Source organism: Mauremys mutica, chromosome 1 (genome assembly GCF_020497125.1).
Source record: "Mauremys mutica isolate MM-2020 ecotype Southern chromosome 1, ASM2049712v1, whole genome shotgun sequence".
In the NCBI taxonomy this organism is placed as follows: Eukaryota; Metazoa; Chordata; order Testudines; family Geoemydidae; genus Mauremys; species Mauremys mutica.
In genome coordinates, this window is record NC_059072.1 from 362032604 (window position 1) to 362055202 (window position 22599).

General features: G+C 45.5%; 2 protein-coding genes across 2 annotated transcripts; both read left to right on the top strand.

The window, feature by feature from the left end:
• LOC123362261 (olfactory receptor 52D1-like) lies at positions 1 to 6655 on the top strand. The gene is made up of 4 exons (XM_045002694.1): positions 1 to 25; positions 2895 to 3167; positions 3267 to 3746; positions 6573 to 6655. The coding sequence occupies exons 1-4, from the start codon at positions 1 to 3 to the stop codon at positions 6653 to 6655; spliced, it is 861 nt and encodes a 286-aa protein (XP_044858629.1).
• A 7357-nt stretch (positions 6656 to 14012) lies between these two features.
• LOC123362276 (olfactory receptor 52M1-like) lies at positions 14013 to 14957 on the top strand. Its single transcript, XM_045002715.1, has one exon. It carries the CDS (start codon positions 14013 to 14015, stop codon positions 14955 to 14957), a length of 945 nt encoding a protein of 314 aa, XP_044858650.1.
• The last annotated feature ends 7642 nt before the right edge of the window (positions 14958 to 22599 follow it).

Genomic DNA, 22599 nt, shown 5'->3' on the forward strand with positions numbered 1-22599 from the left:
ATGAGAGCGGGCAACTCTGGGGGAGGTGAGGGCCTATATCAGTAGTTCTCAAACTTTTGTACTGGTGACCCTTTCATATAGCTAGCCTCTGAGAGTGAGCCTCATATAAATTAAAAACACCATTTTATATATTTAACACTATTATAATTGCTAGAGGCAAAGCAGGGTTTGGAGTAGAGGCAGACAGCTCCTGACCCCCTCCCCTTCCTGTGTAATAACCTTGCAACCCTCTGAGGGGTCACAACCCCCAGTTTGAGAACCCCTGGCCTAGATGAACCCAGCTGCCATGTTCAGGAACTACTGGCACCTGATCGAAAATGGGGACCACTGGGACACAGACATTAAACCCAGGATGTTCTTGGAGCAGTTGCTAGCTGTCTCTGATAGTCATTAATGGTGAGGGTTGTACATTCGTTCCTTAGTGTGGAGGTTACATGGGCTCACGTCATTATTTTTCCCACGTAAAACGTTTCTCCAGGCAATGTCACATGAGATCTGTGAGTCTCGTGAAACACACACCTACAGTAACATTTTCAAGGCTCTATAGTCGCATGAGAATTTTTCCCCATAGAGTTAAATTCAACACAGTCACGAATAGGAAAAATGCATTCAATAAGCTCATGCACAAGCGTAGAGGCAATATTCCTCCAACTGACTCCTAGGGACGTGTTCGAAGATTGCAAGGCCATAGGAAACTATTGTGATCATCTGGTCTGACGTCGTGTAGAGCGCAGGCCAAAGCATTTCCTAAAAATTAGTCCTAGAGCAGGACTGAAAAGCCTATTCTTAAATATTTGCTCCCATGTAGGTACTTACAGACTGTCAACAAGTCATCCATTACATAGACTGAAATCTTTGAGTCTACCACTATAAGGCAGGTTTTTTAATCTTTTAATAATTCTGGTGAGTCTTCTCTGAACCCTCTTTAATAAATCAACATCCATCTTTAATCGTGGACATCAGAACTGGACACAGGATTCCAGCAGCAGTCGTACCATTGCCAAATAAAGAGGTAAAATAACTTCTTTATCTCTTCTTGAGATTCCTCTCATTATCATCCAAAGATCACATTATCTCTTTTGGCCACATGGTCATACTGGGAGTTCATGTTTGGCTAATTATCCCTTCACACCCCCAAATCTTTTTTAAAGACATTGTACTTCCCATAGTGCCCCATTCTGGAAGCGTCACCTACATTCTTTGTTCCTAGATGTAGATCTCTACATAGCTATATCAGAACACGTATCGTTTGCTTCGACCCAGTTAATCAACCAATCCAGATTGCTCTGAATCAGTGACCTGTCCTCTTCATTACTTACAATCCCCCAATTTTTTTGTCATTTGCAAACTTCATTGATATTCAGTCACGAGAAGGGTTAGCAGCTGAGTTGCTGGCACACGTCTCTGCTTACACTTGTCTGTTAACACCTGTAACTTATGTCTCAGACAAAGCTGCGTGCCTACAAGAAAGTCTCACCAAAAAAAACAAGGGAAGTAACAGAGGTGCTGGCCTGTAGCCCTAAATACCAAGAGCTTTGTGCCTTTCGTGCTCTTTGTGCCCATTCAATTAAGGACAAAGTCAGAACCCAGCATGATAACAGCTGTTTCCATTAGGGAAACTTGGTTTCTTTCCAATATAGCAATTGCATCGTGGATAAGAGCTATGTCCATCCAGTCAGGTGTCCTCTCTCTGACAGTGACAGTGTCAGGTGCTGCAGAAGAAGGTGTAAGTAACACAGCACTAGGGGGATGGTGGGGTGATGACCATCAAGAGGGTGTCACCCTAATGCCTAAAAGCTAGAGATTAGCTTGTGCCCTGAAACAGGTGGGTGTATGGGCTTTCCAAAATATTTATTTAGCTATAACTATTAAACTGGATAGTCTCACTATCCATGTTAATCTACAAATCCTTCCTGATTCTTTCTTATCTTGTGGTGTCAACTACCTCTTGTTGACTGTCCTGTTGATCTTGTATTATGAGTCAGGGAGAACACATGTCGATCTACTCTCTGCTAGTCAATATTTTATAGGTTTTTCCTCATGTCACCTCTTATTCATCTCCTTTCTAAGGTAACAATCCTAGTCTTCTCAATCTCTCCCATATGAGAGATTCTGCAGGCCCTTGCTCATTCTCACTGCCCTGGCCTCTCTACTTCTGCAATATCCTGGGGGAGAAAGGAGTCCAATACTACACAGGAGAGTGCAGAGGAGGGTGAAACATTGACCGACAGATCTCATGGCATTGTATTTTCTCTATGATTCCTCATCTCCCTCCTACTGGAACCTAGTGCTTTGCTCAGTTTCTGTCCATGCTTTCACTTTGAACAGGGTTTCACAGAGCTCTGAACCATGATGCCCAGGTCCCTGTCTGGAGTTCATACAGTTAAATTAGAACCTTATAAGGTGTTTAAGGAGTTCAAGCTTTTCCCTCCAGTGGACATACACATTGACGATATTAAGTATCAGAGGGGTAGCCGTGTTAGTCTGGATGTGTAAAAGCAGCAAAGAATCCTGTGGCACCTTATAGACTAACAGACGTTTTGCAGCATGAGCTTTCGTGGGTGCATCCGACTTGCATCCGAAGAAGTGGGTATTCACCCACGAAAGCTCATGCTGCAAAACGTCTGTTAGTCTATAAGGTGCCACAGGATTCTTTGCTGCATTGACGATATTGACACCTAAGTGCATCTGCTATCATACTGCCCATTCACCTGGCTTTGAGGACTTCTGTGGACTTGACTATGAGTTAAATAATCTGGTGCCATCTTTAAATAAGCTGGTGCCACCTCACTGCTGACCCCCCTTTCTAGGTTGTTAATAAAGATAAAATATTTACCGTACTATTTATTGTATAAAGCGTGTAACCCCCTTGCTGTGCTTCTCTCTCTTCACAGGCACCTTGTGGACTTCTGAGCCTGATCGACACATTGAGCACCCTATCATGGCAACTTTCAACCTCACCCCCTCTAACCCTTCAACATTCAGCCTATCGGGGATCCTTGGCTTGGAAGCTGCCCACATCTGGATTTCCATTCCTGTCTCTATGTCCTACATTATCAGCCTGTTGGGAAATGCCACGCTTCTGTTTATTGTAGGCAAGGAACAGACCCTGCACAAGCCGATGTACCTGCTGCTCTGCATGTTAGCGCTCACAGACATCGCCACATGTACCTTGGTTGTGCCAAAGGCACTGTGTATATTTTGGTTCAATTTCAAAAACATTACTGTGGGTTGGTGTCTCACCCAGATGTTCTTCCTTCACACAGTTTCTTTTACGCAGTCAGCTGTCCTCGTGACAATGGCCTTCGATCGCTACGTTGCCATATGTAACCCTCTGAGATACACCACCATCCTCACCAACGCACGAGTGGCTACGTTAGGACTTGTAGGTTTGATACGGTCTGCTCTCTTCATCCTGCCTCTGCCCCTGATCTTGAGTAGGTTGCCATTCTGTGCCAACCGCATTATCCACCAAACGCACTGCGAGCACATGGCTGTGGCGAAGATATCGTGTGGGAACATCACAGTTAGCAGGATGTACAGCTTGGCTATAGCATTTGTAGTCAGCGGGATAGACCTGATGCTCATTGCCATCTCCTATGGTCTGATCATCAGGGCCATCCTAAAAATGTCCTCAAAGAAATCCCACCAGAAAGCCCTCAACACCTGCACAGCCCACATCTGTGTGATGCTAACAACTTATAGTCCTGGCCTGTTCACCAGCCTGACATACCGGTTTGGTCAGGGTATAGAGCCCCACGTTCACATTATCTTGGCCAACCTGTATCTCCTCATTCCCCCCATGCTCAACCCTATCATTTATGGGGTCAAAACCAAAGAGCTTCGTGACAAAGTGGTCAAATACACCAGCAGAATGTGCTTTTCGGACCACTGACTTTGATCCTCTGTGACAAGAGGGGGAAAGGATTTCTCCTCATTAACCAAGTGTGCTCTGTCCCAGTTTGACTGAGCTCAGCATTGTGGAAGTTCAGAGTCTGAGAACTTCCTCACACCTAATGTCTTATCACTCCATCACCAAGCACTGGCTTCTCCATTGCGAAGCTCCCTCTCTTTGATCATCACCTGACTTCTTTCATTGTCACCGGTCAGCCCCCAGTCCAACACCCCCTGTCACTCGGCTTTTCCATGAGTTCCAGCCTACGAGAAGTAATGCAGCTTTTTGAAGCAAGGAGCTTTGCATTAGTCCATTTGTGAATAGGGGTTGTGATCAGTTTGATGAACAGAAGCTAAGCTTTCAGACAGCCAGAGGGGAAAGTAAGAATCTACAATGCTGAACTTTTTTATCATATGTACAGTGATCTGGTGAGCAAAATTTACCTGATTTTTTACGTCCAATCCTTCAGGAAACCTGGAGGATAACAAAATAAAGACTAACCCTGACAAAATATTTCAACACAAAATGTGGACACTGACTACCATCAGTCAATGCACTTAGAAATTATTAGTATAATAAAGTTATTGTTGTTTTTACACTATATATGGTTTGGGCTACTTGGGGCTATTTTTAATACCCTCATTTGCAATGGCAGCCAAGCATGATGAGCAGCTGTGAAGAGCAGTGTGGGGCCATGGGCAATGCTGGGAGACACCACATGGGAGGGCCTTGAAGGCAGGATGTGAACCCAATGGGAGGCAGATGCTGGGGAGAAGGGTCTTGTCACCTAGATCTTGGAGGGGGGTGGTGGCCACCACCCTACCAGGTTTCTGACTCCAGGTATCAGCACAGCGCAGCCAGGGCATGGGAGGGAGGCCTGGGGTGCTGAATGCAGAAAAAATAAAGGGTCTACCTGATTAAATTGGAACTACAAATGTGTAGGGAATAGTTTTGAGAAATATTTGTTTTTAAGACCAGTTCCTAGTCTCTTACTGTGTCCTTTCTCTGTCTCAGTAACTTCCTTCTTCCTTTTTTGGGAGGTGTGGTTTTTCCACAGTTAGCTCAAGTTTTCCAATTCAGCAACTTCACTCCCTTGTTAAGAAATGGAGCTAAAGTCTCTGCAGTGGGTATGTGTGTTACCAGACCGTTCATAACAAGCATGGGCCCAACACTGGTCAGATTCTGCTCTCACCAGGGCTGGTTCTAGGATTTTTTGCCACCCCAAGCGAAAAAAAATTGGCTGACCCACCCCAGCCCTGGGCTCTCAACCACACACCCCAGCTGCCCCAGCTCTGGGCCTCCCCCCACCCGCACCCCCTGCCGTCCCAGCTCTGGGCTCTCCCCCACAGACACTCTGTGCTGCCCCAACTCTGAGCTTCCCCCTCCCCCCCCACCAGTGCTCTCACACCCACACACACCCTGCTGCTGCAGACTTGGGCTCTGCCCCCTCCACCTGCACCCTCCTTCCGCCCCAGTCACTGGTAACTCGCTCCCATGGCAGGTCAGTCAGCAGGAATTTTGGATGTGCACAGAACACAGACAGGATTGGTTCCCGTATGGTTACAGAGCTGCAGTAAAGTGAAACAATTTTCAGCTTGTGTGACTGGAGGATATCTGGATGCATATTATAAGACTGTCCTCCATAAGTGAGGAAAAGTTGGTGCCTTTATTATTCTTTTGTTCCACTTTTTCTTTCTATGGGGAATTTGCCAATGCAATATCACTGTCTTCCTTTTAAACAAATAAAACTTGAAAAAAAAAAGGCAATGGCTGTTGAAAATAGCAATTCCAGTCCTAAAAACCGCTGGGAAGCATTTCTTGCTCAATTTTATCCTACTTTTTCTACAGCAAAATACAGTGGATCAGTATATTTGATTTGGGAGAAATGAATTAACAGCTGCCCAAATTGAGCTTGCGCACTCCTGAATTTTGAGGTGTTCAAATCGGGAAGGCAGGTGCTAGATTCCCTTTCTGAATATTAGCGGAATCTGGAAAGGAAAATTCAATTTCTGCTTCCATGGCTCAGAAGTAGAAATCTTCCTACGTGCCTGGTACTGTATCTGAAGCTGCTGAAGTCTCCTAGCAGAGCCTCCCCTCCCTTACTTTTCATTTTAATTTCTACTGGAATCCACATACCTCCCTTGCTAGGCTTCAGATAGAGAGGGGCACTGTCCATTTAGTCCACCCAATTCCTTCTTTGGGGCTGCAAGGTGAGGTCACACCAGTATCCCTAAGCCAGTCTGGGGATGTCTTCTGAAGAAGATATCTGGCGCAAAGCCTTCTACTCCTTGGGCACACTTGTTCCCCATTCACAGTGCCACCCCACTCTAGCAGTGAGCTCTCCATTCACAGCAAGCTGCAGCATGAGGTTCCAGCTACCACACTCCCTCCCCCTCCCTTTCCTGTTGATAGCGGCCAAGGGATTGCTGGGAAATGTAGTTCTTTCCCTGCTCTACGGCTGGCTCTACAGGCAGGGAGCTAACAGTCACGTTTCCCTCTGCCTCAGTTTACTTATCTGTATAATGGGGATACATTCATACTGACGTTCCTGAGTCTTTTCGAAATCCTTCAGTGAAAGGTGCTGCACAGCATGATGATACTTACTGAGGAGAATTACTGATCTCTGATATTTTAGCAATAACTCTGTGTCCTGCAGACTGTTTGTGTCTCCCCTCAGGCATCTGTCTCCAGATCTATCTGTCTATTATCTACCCCTCCATCCTGGTTATTGACAAGGTATCAGAGTCTATGGAGATCTAGGACTAATTCCTAGTTTTTCTTCCTAATCAACTAAAATTTTTACATATATACAAACACAAAGAGCAGCCAATTTCTGTCTGACTCAGGGGAGAGCTGAAGAGTTCTCATCTCCCTTTGGGAAAGTCCCTTAATTACTGTTTACTCCTAAAGCTGGATAATTAGCACAGAAGCACAGACCAGCTGGTCTCCAGCCTGTTTGCATCCAGATGCTGCTTCTCCCCTGGAGGCTGAGCGAACCCCCCTGAGACTGCACAAAGCTATGTTATAAACTGTGCACACCCGTGTGTCGGCTCTCGGCGTAGGACGCTGCTGCAGATACTGGAATGAGAGAGGTGTGGGACACGGCTACCCGAGGAGAATTCCCAGGGAAGACACGTCCGTCTCAGGATTCACAGGTACCATCTCTTGCTGAGGAGCTCACCTCCTTGACAAACTTAGTGCAATATGGGCATGATGGGATAGACAGTAAGTTTGTGATACTTTCTGCCCTGCATAGCCAGTAAACATCCCAGGGCCCTTCCAACAGTGGATGAGTGTGCTCCAGTATTTTCTATGCACACCTGTCCTCCCCAGCTGATGGCTTCCTACCCAAGGTGAATGCATGTTTCCCAGAGGCCCAGTGGATCCTCCAGGAGAAAGGTATTAGTAGATGTATAATACAAAGGCTGAATTCTGGGGCCCTGGCCCATAGTTTGCTCAGGCCCCACTCAGGCAAAACTCCCCTTGGAACAAGAAGTGAGTAAAGCCCTTAAGAGCCAGCTGTGTGTTAATGTAGGGAGGCTGTCACCTCCTCCTCTTGCATTTCAGGGCTCTGGTTGTTAAGTGGGGGAGGTGGCTGGTACCTGACTTTTATGTGCTGGAAAATATGCAGGTGGAAATGCTCCTCACTGGAATAACATGCCAAGACATTGTCTCCTAACTCCTAACTTATGTCTGAAACTTTCAAAAACAAATTCACCCAGCGTAGGAAATATCACTCTGAACACTTACAGTTTGGAAAATTTACATCCAACTGAAAATGAGGTCTTCTTATTGAAGATCTCAGACAGCTTTAACTAAAGATAGTGCCACCTACGATGGCAAATCTATTTGTGAATCCCATTCAGCTAAGCACTTCACTCCAATAATATCTGTGGCAAGGAGTTCCACAGGCCAATTGTGGATTACATAAACAATTTCCTTTTATCGGTATTACATGTTCAGACTTTCAGGGGAATTGAATTATCACAGCAAATATAAATGCCTGGTCTGCTTTCTTTATTGAAGGGACCATTAGATCATCCAGTCTAACCTCCTATATAATACAGGTCATTAAATTTCACCCAAGGTTACAGATCCCCCTGGCCTTGGTAGTAGTGCTGCAACCAGCTTTCTCTCATGGAGCACATGACTTATGAGGAGAGGCTGAGGGAACTGAGATTGTTTAGCCAGCAGAAGAGAAGAATGAGGGGGGATTTGATAGCTGCTTTCAACTACCTGAAAGGGGGTTCCAAAGAGGATGGATCTAGACTGTTCTCAGTGGTAGAAGATGACAGAAGAAGGAGTAATGGTCTCAAGATGCAGAGGGGGAGGTTTAGGTTGGATATTAGGAAAAACTTTAGGAAAAACTTTTTCACTAGTAGGGTGGTGAAGAACTGGAATGGGTTCCCTAGGGAGGTGGTGGAATCTCCTTCCTTAGAGGTTTTTAAGGTCAGGCTTGACAAAGCCCTGGCTGGGATGATTTAGTTGGGATTGGTCCAGCTTTGAGCAGGGGGTTGGACTAGATGACCTCCTGAGGTCCCTTCCAACCCTGAGATTCTATGATTCTAAGCCGAGAAAGAAAAGAAACAAAAGAAAACACAGCTGTTGTACCAGCTGATCTTGGAACCTTTATTCCACTTAGCTATTTCAGTAGCGTATGCACAGACCTCTTGCTTTTAAAAGTAAAAAATCAAATCATATTCTTAAAAAGATGATTTTATTGAAAAAAATAAAGCAAACACATGTCAGGGTTCCCTCCCCACTCTGAACTCTAGGGTACAGATGTGGGGACCCGCATGAAGACCCCCTAAACTTATTTCTACCAGCTTAGGTTAAAAACTCCCCTATTCCTTGGATTAAGTAACGCTGCCACCACCAAGTGATTTAAACAAACATTTAGGGAGGGCCACTTGGAGCCCCACCTTCCCCAAGTATCCCCCCGAACCCTGACACCCCTTTTCAAGAATCACCTCTGTCAAATCGGGAAGGTAAGTACTTAACAGAATAACGAAAGACTCAAGAACAAAACCTCCCTCTAGACAAGGAAAATCACAAGCCAAAATAAAAGTAAGCTAACACATTCCCTTATTATTACTTACTAATTCTAATGGAGTTGGATTGCTTGCCGCCTTGATCTGTCTCCAGGAAGCACACAGAACAGACAGACAAAGAACAGAACAAAAAAAAAAGCTTTTCCCCCCTCCCCAGATTTGAAAGTATCTTGTCTCCTTATTGGTCTTTTTGGTCAGGTGCCAGCTAGGTTACCTGAGCTTCTTAACCCTGTACAGGTAAAAGGATTCTGTGCCTCTGCCCAGGAGGGATTTTATAGTACCAGCAGGAACAATCTCTGGCATGTTTATCATACCAGACTTTTTGCTCTTCCTGAGCATCTTGTAGGTTTTCTCTAGCAAGGGCTAAAGAGTGTCGGAGGGTGCTTTGTAGGTTGCTTACAAAGTCTAGAATGTTAGTTCCTGGAGAAGGCATAAGCTGCTTCACCAACTGTAATGGTCCCTTTACCTCGTGGCCATACACAAGTTCAAATGTTGAAAACCTGAAACTGGGATGTGGTACAGCCCTGTAGGCAAAAAGCAACTGCTGCAACACTAGATCCCAATCATTAGAGTGTTCATTTACAAATTTCCGTATCATGGCCCCCAAAGTTCCATTAAACCTCTCCACCAGGCCATTGGTTTGATGGTGGTAAGGGGTGGCACCAAGTTGTTCACCCCATGAGTTTCCCACAGGCTTTTCATGGTCCCTGCCAGGAAATTTGTTCCTGAATCTACCAACCTACCCTGGCAAAAATGTCTCTTAGTGCCTGGCACACACTTTTAGCCCTGGTGTTGCTTAAGAATACTGTTTCCGGCCATCAGGTGGCAAAATCCACGAACGTCATTATGTACAGCTTTCCTCTGGGTGTTTTTTTTGGGAAAGGACCCAGAATATCCACAGCTACTCGCTGAAATGGGACCTTGATTATGGGGAGTGGCTGGAGAGAGGCTTTGACCTGGTCTTGGGGTTTTACCACTCTTTGGCACACCTCACAAGACCGGACAGAGGTAGAAACATCCTTGCCCATCCCCTCCTAGTGGAATGACTTCCCCAAACGGTCTTTGGTCCTATTCACCCCAGCATGGCCACAAGATTGATAATGGGCTAAGCTCAAGAGCTTTACCCAGTACTTAGCTGGAACTAACAACTGTCTTTGAGGACGCCAGTCTTCCTGGTGTCCACCAGAAAGTTTCCTTGTATAAAAGTCCTTGTTCTATAACAAACCGGGATCGGTTAGAAGAGCTGAGAGGCGGTGGGTTGCTCCGTGCCACCGTTCAAGCTCCCTGGTGACTGTCATCTGCTTCCTGCTTAACCTGGAACTGTTCCCTTGATGCTGGAGACATCAGTTCCTCACTGGATTGTGGACCGGGGCTTGGTCCCTCTGGAAGCGAGGCAGGTGATGGGGTTGTTTCTGTTGACTGTCAACCACTCTCTGCTGGTGCATTATGTGGTATTTCAGGCTCTGGCTGAGCTTCTTGTGTAGGGTTATCTGCTGCTGCTGCCAGTGCAGGCCTGCTGGTGCCCTCTGGTGTTGAAGTTGCAGATGGTCTTGCAAGCGCTGGACTCAGTGCTGGCTATGGTTCTGGTGCTGGTTGATTCACCAGTTCATATTCTGGGACTGGCTTTGGCTGGGTCTCTGGGACTGGATCTACTTCAGCTGTTGTAGTTGTTGGCAGGGGATCTGGTTCCACCACCTATGTCTGGGTCTCTGGTAACACAGTCGGGGCCCTGGTGGAAGGCTCAGGAACAGGGATGGGTGTGGAAGCTTGCTTAGCCTGGCTGCTGGTGACTATTCCTACCCTCTTGGCTAGCTTCACATGGTTGGCCAAGTCTTCCCCCAGCAGCATGGGGATGGGATAATCATCATAGACTGCAAAAGTCCACATTCCTGACCAGCCCTTGTACTGGACAGGCAACTCAACTGTAGTCAGGTTTAAAAGATTTTGACATGAAGGGTTGAATTGTCACCGGGGCTTCTGGGTTGATGAATTTGGGGTCCACTAAGGATTGGTGGATAGCTGACACTTGTACTCCAATGTCCCTGCACGCTGTACCCTTCTTCCCGCCCACACTCACAGTTTCCCTTCGCTCTGACGGTACCTGGGAGGCATCTGAGCCTGAGGACCTTGGGTGTGACTCCGGCGTAATGAACTGCAGTCTGTTGGGGTTCTTTGGGCAGTTGGCCTTCACATGCCCCAGCTCATGACATTTAAAACATCGCCCAGCTGACTGGTCACTGGGCCAAGGTGGGTGGCTGGAGAATGGCGTGGTGGGATGAAAAGGGGTTTGGGGTTTTCCTTGGGATGTAGGTGGGGCCTTGGGCTGCCCTCGGAGGTAGGGTGTTGTCTCGGGTTGCCCCTTCTGATATCCATTTCAATTGCTACTCGTTTTTTTCTTTTCCGCCACCTCCACCCATTTGGTTTCAATCTCTCCCACCTCAATTACAGTTTTGGGCTTCCCATCTAGGATGTACCTTTCTATTTCCTCAGGAACACCCTCTAAGAACTGCTCCATTTTCATTAGGAAAGAAAGATCTTCCAGAGATTTAACGCTTGCTCCTGATATCCAGGCATCCCAATTTTTTTCAATGTGGTAGGCGTGTTGGAAAAATGCAACATCCAGTTTCCACTTTAGGGCTCTGAACCACCGACAGGCGTGCTCGGGTGTTAGCCTCATTCTGATTCTGGCCTTTTTTAAAAAAAAGTTCATAACTGTTCATGCGTTCCTTAGGCATTTCAGCCACCACCTTTGCTAAGGGTCCACTGAGCTGTGGTCTCAGCTCCATCATGTACTGCTCTGTAGAGATGCTGTACCCATGGCAGGCCCTTTCGAAATTTTCTAAGGCCTCAGTATTATCACCTGCCTTGTAGTTGGGGAACTTTCTGGGAAGGGAAGCGGGACCTGGAGAAGGATTGCCAGGGTTGTCTGGTGCATTCTGCTTAGCTCTTGCCTTCTCTAACTCCAGTTCATGCTGCCTCTCTCTTTATTGTAACTCCAGGTCTCTCTTGTGGGCAGCTTCCTGCGCCTTCATTTCTAGTTGTTTTAATTCAATCAGTCTCTTATTTTCATTCTCTTTCGCTGCCAGTTAGTCAGCTCTGGTTTATTAGCTGTGTCACTGGTCATCATGTTCCTGCTTTTTGTACTCAACCTAGCCTACCGCGAGAGCTAGAAAGGGGAAAAAAACTAGCTTGTGCATTCCCTTGTAGAAAGTTACCTACCCTGCCCTCAGGCAGAGACAAAAATCTCCAGCTGCTCACAGCTTAAAAACATCCCTTTGTTACCAGGACCTGATACCTCTGCCTCCAGCTTCCCCAAATATCCCCCCAAACCCCTACACCCCTTTTCCTGGGCATGTTGATAATAATCTCCCAAGCCCCTACACCCCTTTTCTTGGGCAGGCTTGAGAATAAAATCCTCACCAATTGGTACAGGTGAACACAGACCCAAACCCTTGGATCTTAAAATGATGAAAAATCAATCAGGTTCTGAAAAGATGAATGTTAATTAAAGAAAAGGTAAAAGAATCACCGCTGTAAAATCGGGATGGTAAGTACTTTACAGAATAACAAAAGACTAAAGAACATAGAGGATCTCCCCTCTTGACAAAACTTCCCTCTAGACAAGACCTCCCTCTAGACAAGGAAAATCACAAGCCAAAATAAAAATAAGCTAACGGATTCCTTCACTAGTACTTACTAATTCTAATGGAGTTGGATTGCTTGCCTTCTTGATCTGTCTCCGGCAAGCACACAGAACAGATAGACAAAGAACAGACAAAACAAAGCCTTTCCCCCTCCTTTTGGTCAGGTGCCAGCCAGGTTACCTGAGCTTCTTAACCCTTTACAGGTAAAAGGATTTTGTCCCTCTGGCCAGGAGGGATTTTATAGTACTGTATACAGAATGGTGGTTACCTTTCCCTTTATATTTATGACAACATATCTGGAAAATCAGGGTGTTGCTAGATATTAAAAGAGGAACTGAAAGCATTAACACCCAAGAATGTCTTCCCTTGGGGTTCAATTTAAATTTTACAAAGCAAACAGAAGCCCCTGCGTTTAGCACAGAAGACTCGACAAGCCCAAAATAAAGCGATAAACCTGATCACGTCTAACTAAACCTTTCCTGTTCTACTTGCTTAACTGTAGTTCCAAATGAGTAATTTTTAGGTATAAATGCTGATGATTTTTCATATCCGGCCCAGTCTTTACAGCACACCTGTTGCTCTCTGTCTCTCCAGCTGAAAGAAAACAACAACCCTCACAAAGACGGGAAGTTTTTTCTCAATTTTCCAAGTTTCTAGTCTTCCCATTGGCTCTTTTGGCCAGGTGCCAACTCACTTCCTCTTACCTAAGCATTTCAGTGAGACGGCTTCACTCTTTACAGGCAAGGCAAGTAGAGAACAGCTACTAAGAGGGATTTTCACAGCTAACTGACTGGCTGGGTGAGTGTTCATAAAAGTGGTTCTACCCCCCATCATTTACCACGGCAGGTGTTTCCACAGAGTTGCTATCAATGACGCCCATGTCTTTTTCATGGGGTGCATCTAGCTGGGATGTTCCCCCCCCAGAGCATGGATTGGCAAAAGTTTGTGGTTTTTTTCCCACTCTCAGGTTTTAAGCAACCAGTTGAATGGTCAACTCCCTACAGCATGCACTCCCTAACCTGGCTTTCATTGCATTAAGGAACAATGATGGATAACCAGTACCCAAAGTCATGTTTCCTGCTATTGCCTATTAAGCTTTACCTCACCACAACATGTAGGAATTATTGACACATGCCATAAAATATGGAATTGGCATTAGTAGGGTCAGTTGTTCATAATTTATTTCTATGAATAATGAAAATGTCTTTTGTCAGTGTGTGAAGAGTGGCCAATCTGCTTCACCAACAAGAACAGTCTCCAGTAGTGCATGTAGTGTCTCAAATTCACATTGTCTCTCCATCCAGGCATTTGTACTGCGACCATCACCCTTGACCCTGGGCACATACAGGAAGTCAGGAGAACATACAGTGCATGCAGGAAACACGGTTCTACCTCAGAGTTGGAGACCTTCACTGGTACTCCATGTCAAACTCCAACACAACCGACTTCACCAACCCCTCCACCTTCATCCTGCAGGGTATTCCTGGCCTGGAGGCAGCCCATGTATGGATCTCCATTCCCTTCTGTGCCATGTTCATCATAGCCATCTTGGGGAACTTGGCCATCCTGTTAATTGTGAAGATGGAGCCGAGCCTCCATGGGCCCATGTACTATTTCCTCTGCATGCTGGCCATCGCTGACCTGGTCCTGTCTACAGCCATCGTACCCAAAATGCTGGCAATCTTCTGGTTCAATTCCAGGGAGATCGATTTCAGTGCCTGCCTCACCCAGATGTATTTCGTTCACTGCTTCTCATTGATGGAGTCCGGGATCATTGTGGCCATGGGTTTTGATCGCTATGTGGCCATCTGTCATCCCCTGAGACATTCCACCATCCTGACAATCCCCGTGGTGGCCAAGATGGGCCTGGCCGTGGTGCTGCGCAGCGCCATGGTCATACTGCCCATTCCCATCCTGGCGAGGCAGTGGCCATATTGCAGAACCAACATCATCCCCGAGCCATTCTGCACACACATATCCGTGGTGAAGCTGGCCTGTGGCGACACCCAGGTCAGCAGTTACTACGGCCTCTTTGTGCTATTGTGTGTAATGGGTCTGGATGGGATTTTTATCACTGTGTCCTATATCCAGATCCTCAGGGACATCTTCAGCCTCCCCACAAAGGACACCCGGCTCAAGACTTTTGGAACCTGCGTCTCCCACCTTTGTGTCATCTTAACCTTTTACATCCCAGGTCTCTTCTCCTCCCTCATATACCGTTTTGTACAGAATGTGCCCTTGCATTTCCATGCTCTTATTGGCAACATGAACCTACTGATGCCACCCATGCTACACCCCATCATCTATGGGGTGAGGACCAAGGAGATCCGGGACAGGCTGCTCGGGTTCATTACTCATAAGGAATGATTTAGTTGGGGATTGGTCCTGCTTTGAGCAGGGACTTGGACTAGATACCTCCTGAGCTCCCTTCCAACCCTAATATTCTATGATTCTATGTTTCTAACTAAAGTTTTCTCTTGGTGCTCTGGTTCTGAGACTGAGCTCCGTGAAGCACTGGCTGGTGACATGGTGCTGGGCCCTCTTCCTTCTGTCACTTACTGGGCAGTGAAAGAGACATTAAATCCTTTCATGACCTTACTGTGCTGTCTCACCGTGACAAACTGGGCAATCAGTCTGTATAGAACAAATTAATTCTTAGCAGTTAGAAAGGTGGCAAAAATTGGACCCTGAGACCCTGAACTCTGACGTATCTATTGCGCAAGGCCCTACTCCTACCCCACCTGCCATGGGTCCTGGCTTCTCTACTCCCGCCCCCTCTGATATTAGAAGTTTATTGGAAGTGAGGAAACATGATGATCCAGTAGGGTTCATTATGACCTGTGTGTTTTGTGGAAGTTAGTTATAAAAAGGATTAGCTAGAGAATGTGCTTTGGAGCAGCCCTCTGAAGCCATCTTAAGAGTCTCTTTTCCTTACACTTTTTCTCCCCAGTGGGTGAGCAACTAGCCACTTCAAACCCCTTGTTAATTACTCAGCACCGTTCCAGAGTTTAGGTAAACATCTGGCAAGTTCTAAACCTACTGCTTCTGCCTGTGTCCTTTTATATATTATAAACTGAAATGTTAGTCTACAGCACATTTACTTGCATCAATCTTTTATTAGACAGAATTGCTGTGGTCCCATGGATTTATTCCTGACACCACCAGGAGTGCAATAGTTAAGTTACCCCAACTGAGGGTTCTGAAAACTTGGGTTACAGGATGACCAAATCTGCATGCAGTATTCGATATGTGGGTGTATCATGGATTTATATAGACACCATATTATATTTTTGTCTAATTATCTATCCGTTCCTTAAAGGTTACTAGCATTCTGTTAAAGCAGCAAAGAATCCTGTGTCATCTTATAGACTAACAGACGTTTTGCAGCATGAGCTTTCGTGCATCAGACAATGACTAACACTGCTGCAGCAAGTGTGCTTTCTATGAAGTATTGTTAGCCACTGTGCTTTTCCAACTAGTGATAACTTAATACAGATATTCATCAACCCCATGAGGTGTTGTGCCTCAATTTCCCTCTCCAGACAGAAGACCATTATATTATCAATTCCCTCCTGTGACAAGCTTTGAGCCTGTGAACAGGTGTTAGCTGAAAAGCAGTAGCCCATATGGCTTCTTATTCATTATCCTTGCATGTCCAAAATCTTTTCCCCAAAATCATGCCTGGTTCACTTTGTCATAGGTTTGCCATAATTACCACATTTTTTTTTCATAAAATTTACCATTAGCAACAAACTTTGCATTATGAGATTTAACAATAACACCAAACCTTTTCTCACAGGTGGGCATTTCCCAATATTTTATTATTCCACCCCTTGTGTTTGGATAGTTTCGTGTTCACCACCCGTGGTGTCTTTCAGCTCCTTCCTAAACCTTAACCTGGGTTTAACTGCTGCTTTTCCTTTCCTCTCAGTGTCCCCTTCAGTAGGGATCTCACCCCCCTGTGGAGCTGCTTTTAACCCCAGGGTATGGCCATGCAAAGAATCACCCCTTCTTCACCTTGGGCTTTCCCTGTGCTCCCCACTCCCAGCACTGGGAGGTTCCCCACTCCCCAGGGCTGCAGCAGTGGGGGCTGGGAGACCCGGAGCTCCACCAGCAACTTGAAGGGCCCAGGGCTGCTGGCCGCTGCTATAGCCCTGCTGCAGTAGCAGTGGCTGGGAGCCTTGGGCCTATTTAAATCACCAGCCCCCCCGCCACCCATCAGCAGCCATATTGGCAGGGAAGCTGACGGGGGCGGGACAAAAGGGGCAGCGACCTTAAAGCGCTGCTGTGGTAGTGCTTTATCTTCGGCTGTGTACGGGCCGGTACTGGCAGACACTTCTTACCGGTATGCCGCACCGAGCCATAGCAGCCTACTTTCACCTCTGCCCATGTGACCTCCCTGCCTCAGGTGTTGCTGCCTCCTGTTGCCACCTCCTCAACAGTTTCTACAATTCAATCACCTTTCTCTGGGCTCCCCTCTGGGATACATCCTCCTAGTCTCCCTCGCATTACGTTTGTCTCTTGCTTATTTGCAACCTGGACATTTTTCTCCCTCACAGCCCCAACCCACCAGCCTGGGCTCCCTCTCACACTGTCCTGCTATGAGACACTGCCAAGAATTCCAACTTGCAGGTTCACCAGCGTACATACAGCTTCAGCTACACGCGGGCTCTCTGACCAGCACCTGAATGGGGAGGCTACAGCTAATGGAGCCCTGGGTTCCTCAGGCCTGTACTCCCAGAATTATACCATCTTGTGCTGTACAGTGTAAGCTCATAAAATACACCCCCTCCCTCAACGTGGAGAGGAATATGCAACAGCCTCTGCCCCTGAGTTATGATTCCCACACACCTCACTCCAACTCACTGGTTTAGATACAGCAAAACAAGTTTATTAAAGCCAAAAGATTGATTTTCAGTAATTACAAGTGATAGCAAATAGATCAAAGCAGATTATCTAGCAAATAATAAACTCCTCAATCTAAGCTTAATACACTAAAAGGATTGGATGTGAATAGCAGATTCTCACCCCAAGAGATGATACAAGCAGGCAGGAGATCCTTACAGGGCAAACTCCACTTTGTTTACAGCTGGGAATCCCCAAGAAATCCCTTTAGCCTGGATCCAGCACTTCCCCCAGTTCAGTCTGTTCCTCAGGTGTTTCCAGAGTCCTCTTGTGTGGGCAGTGAAGAACCGTGGATGATGTTACTCTCTGCCTTATATGGCTTTTGCATATGGCAGGAGCCCTTTGTTTTAATGATTGGTTCCCACAACAGTTAGTGGAAAAACACTGACAATCCAAGATGGAGCCCAGAAACATGTGGTCTCATCACATGTGCTTGTGGAGACATAGGAACTATCACACACAGGCTGTTTGCAGCATGCACAGGAAGGCTCCTCAGGTGGGAGAAAAGCTTCTCTTAAGGCCTAGGGTTATTTTCCTAATGGTTCCTTGACTTGAATGGGCCCTCCCCAGCCAATGATCTAGACTGAAAGCATCTTGTCTAGTAGGCTTTACTCAGGTGTAACTGCATTTGAAATACAGGTATATAGTCAATATTCATAACTTCACATACTTAAATGATACATGCATACAAACAGGATAATCATATTCAGCAAATCATAACCTTTCAATGACACCTTGCATGACTTATCTTTGATAAAATACAATACAATTATGTCATTATCATATCATAATATCACTAACGAATATGAGGTGCAGTTTCACACACTCCTCCCTCCCTGAGGAGATACTGCCTTCAGCTACAACACAGCACAGAAGTTGGTCTCAACCACCCCCACCCCCACCCCCACCCCCAGAAGCATGCAGCTATTCTCTGCAGCAGAACAATCAAGGAGAATTGCTCTGAGTACCTCAGCCGTTGCTGGGACTTTCTCCTTAGAGCTCTGGGGTCCCAGCAGATCACTCCTTCTTACTGCAGGCAGACATTTTAGCAGCCTGAGCTCCATGGAAGAAATCATAGAATTTTAGGACTGGGAGACATCTCGAGAGGTCATCAAGTCCAGTCCCCTGCACTCACGAAATGACCAGCACCATCTAGAACATCCCTGACAGCTGTTTGTCTAACCTGCTCTTAAAAGTCTCCAATGATGGAGATTCCACAACCTCCCTAGGCAATTCATTCCAGTGTTTAACCACCCTGACAGTTAGGAAGTTGTTCCTAATGTCCAACCTAAACCTCCCTTGCTGCAATTTATGCACATTACTTCTTGTCCTATCATTAGAGGTTAAGGAGAACAATTATCTCCTTCCTCCTTTTAACAATCTTTTAAGTTCTTGAAAATGGTTATCATGTCCTCTCTCAGTCTTCTCTTTTCCAGACTAAACGAACCCAGTTCTTTCAATCTTCCCTCAGAGGTCATGTTTTTGAGACCTTTAATCATCTTTGTTGCACTTCTGTGGGTTTTTTTTCCAGTTTTTCCACATCTTTCCTAAAATGTGGCACCCAGCACTGGACACAATACTCCAGTTGAGGCCTAATCAGCAGAGAGTAGAATGGAAGAATTACTTCTTGTGATTTGCTTACAACACTCCTACTAATTCATCGCAGAATAAAGTTTGCATTTTTTGGAACACTGTTACACCGTTGACTCATATTTACCTTATGGTCCACTATGACGCCTAGATCCCTTCCCGCAGTGCTCCTTCCTAGGCAGTCATTTCCCATTTTGTGTGTGTGCCTCTGATTGTTCCTTCCTAAGTGGAGTTCTTTGCATTTATCCTTATTGAATTTCATCCTATTTACCTCAGACAATTTTTCTAGTTTGTCCAGATCATTTTGAATTTTCATCCTATCCTCCAAAGCATTTCCAACCCCTCCCACTTTGGTATCATCCGCAAACTTTATAAGTGTACTGTCTATGCTGTTATCTAAATTGTTGGTGAAGACATTGAAAAGAACCAGACCCAGAACATATCCCTGTGGAACCCCACTTGTTATGCCCTTCCAGCCTGACTGGGAACCATTGATAACTACTCTCAGGGAACCGTTAGCCAACCAGTTAAGCACCCATCTTATAGGAGATTCATCTAGGTTGTATTTCCCTAGTTTGTTAATGAGACATTCATGCAAGACTGTATTAAAAGCCTTACTACAATCTAAATATATCACATCTACCACTTCCCGCCTATCCACAAGGCTTTTTACCCGGTCAAAGAAAGCTATCAAATTGGTCTGACATGATTTGTTCTTGACAAATCCATGCCTACTATTACTTATCATCTTCTAGATGTTTGCAAATTGATTCCTTAATTATTTGCTCCATTATCTTATTTGGTACGGAAGTTAAGCTGATTGGTCTGTAATTGTCTGGGTTGTCCTTATTTCCCTTTTTATAGACAGGCACTATATGTGCTTTTTTCTAGTCTTCTGGAATCTCTTCTGTCTCCTATAAAACTGCTCTACAGCCAAAATTCTTCTGAAATAAATGTACTCAAACTTTACTAATTCTGGGTCACTGAGAACGAAAATGATGCTTAAAATTGTTGATTGGCTCTAGTTTTCAAGATATGCTATTGGGTCAGTATATACGAACCTTGACTTGGGAATAGCGGAGGATAAGTGAGTTATAAAGGGAAGGGATCTCAATTTAAACCAGAAATGACTAAAATACATCTTTGACTGGATCTATGAATAAATCTATGACTGGGTTTGGACAGTACTTGCTTTTTAGGCAAAACAATGAATGATGCAATCTGAAGCTGGTATTGCATCATACATGATATGAATTGCATCATGTTATTCCTAGAAGTCATGGATGATGCAATCATAACAAAGTTTTCATCACTCTGCTGAACAAATTGCCCTATATCAGCTCTAGAAATCATACAGTGTCGTGCTCTCTTATTTGTCAGGGTTTGATTTTGCAAAGGGACACATTTCTGTTTAGCCAAAGTGAGCAGAGATGCCTCATACTTGTGTGAACAATGCAGATAACTTCTGCTATGTTTGTGGTGAAGTGACTTTTGCATCAAAAAAGCGCAATATAACCACTATGGTTAAGAAAGCCTATCACCTTTATTTTGGCTGCAAAATTGGAGATCAGGACAAGAGGTGGGCCCCACACATATGCTGCAACACGTGTGCAACAAATCTTCGCCAGTGGTTGAACAGGAAAAGGAAATCTATGCCTTTTGCAGTGCCAATGATTTGGAGAGAGCCAACAGATCACACCAGCAATTGTTACTTCTGCTTGGTGCCTCCAGTTGGGAAAGGTGTGTCAAAGAAGAAAAAGTGGACTGGGCATTATCCAAACATTCCATCAGCTATATGCCCAGTACCCCACGGAGAAGGACTGCCGGTTCCTGATGCACCAGAATCATTCTCACTTGAGTCAGACGAGGAAGAGGAAGAGGATGAAACTTCTGGTCCTGAACCACCAATGTCACAGGACCCACATTTTCTCCCATCCTCCTCCTCTGAACCGCACCTCATAACACAAGGTGAACTGAATGACCTTGTCAGGGATTTGGAACTACCCAAGGGTAAGGCAGAGCTGTTGGGCTCCAGACTACAGCAGTGGAATCTCCTGGCAGGTGATGTTAGGGTTTCCATGTTCCGTGACCGTCAAAAGGATCTTGTCCCATTCTTCATCATGGAAGGTGATCTTGTAGCCTGCAACAACATCAATGGTGTGATGGCAGCCCTCAACATCGTTCACGATACAGATGAGTGGAGACTGTTCATTGATTCATCGAAGACGAGTCTTAAAGCTGTTTTACTGCATAATGGCAATGTTTTGCCATCAATTCCAGTTGGTCATGCAGTCCATATGAAGGGAACCTATGACAACATGAAACAACTTTTGAGGTGCATAAACTATGACCAACATCAGTGGCAGCTTTGTGGCGATTTGAAGGTTGTTGCTCTCTTGCTTGGTCTGCAGACTGGATACACAAAGTACTGCTGTTTTCTTTGCGAATGGGATAGTCGTGCAAGAGATTCCCACTACATCAAGAAAGATTGGCCACTCCGACAGTCATTGGAGCCTGGGAGGAAAAGTGTTCAGCATCCACCACTTGTTGAATCAAGGAAGATTTTGTTACCACCCTTACACATCAAGCTGGGTCTGATGAAGAACTTTGTCAAGGCCATTGACAAAACACAAGCAGCTTTCAAGTACCTCTGTGGAAAATTTCCAAGGTTAAGTGAAGCTAAGATAAAGGAAGGTGTCTTTGTTGGTCCTCAGATTCGTGAACTTCTTCAAGATGATGCATTTGACCATGCACTGCGTGGCAAGGAAAAGACGGCATGGAAAGCCTTCCAGTTAATGGCAATAAATTTTCTTGGAAACAACAAGGCAGACAACTACAGGTTGTTGGTGGAAAACCTCCTCAAGGCATACAAAAGCCTTGGTTGCAACATGTCACTAAAGATACATTTTTTGCACTCTCATCTAGATTTTTTTCCACCCAACTGCGGAGCAGTGAGCGATGAGCACGGCGAGCGATTTCACCAGGACATTGCAACAATGGAGAAACGCTATCAGGGCAAATGGAGCCCATCAATACTTGCTGCCCCAAGCACCTGCTTGCTTTGCTGGTGCCTAGAGCAGCCCCTGGCTCTCACATCCTGCCTTCAGTGGGTCACTCCAGATTGACAATGGACTCCCTGAGAGCAAAATCAGTGCCCATGTGTTTTGAAATCCCAGTGTTTTATGCTCGGTCTCTGAACGCCACATAAACTAGGGGTTTCCTTCAGACTCTTTCAGCACCTGAACAGAATAGGTATCTCTGTAGCAGGACCTAAAGCCATGATTTTCATAGCCGGGAGCAGAAGCTTAAACACTAAGGGTGAATCTGGTCCCATTGAGATCAGTGCAAAACTCCCAACTTGTTTAGGAGTTTACCCTAAACCCACATTTAGGGACTTAAATTAATGGCCTGATTTTACTGGCCATGAGCCTCCAGTGAATTCAACAGGAGTTGTCCCATGGCCTCCAAGGATGCGTAAGCTCGTTTGGAGTAAAGAAGGACAGAACATCTCATG

Coding starts and splice junctions, on each gene's coding strand:
- LOC123362276 (XM_045002715.1), top strand. CDS start 14,013: ATGTCAAACTCCAACACAACCGACTTCACCAACCCCTCCACCTTCATC.
- LOC123362261 (XM_045002694.1), top strand. CDS start 1: ATGAGAGCGGGCAACTCTGGGGGAG. Junction 26..2,894: donor AGCGGGCAACTCTGGGGGAG/GTGAGGGCCTAT, acceptor CTCTCTTCACAG/GCACCTTGTGGACTTCTGAG. Junction 3,168..3,266: donor GCTCACAGACATCGCCACAT/GTACCTTGGTTG, acceptor TCCTTCACACAG/TTTCTTTTACGCAGTCAGCT.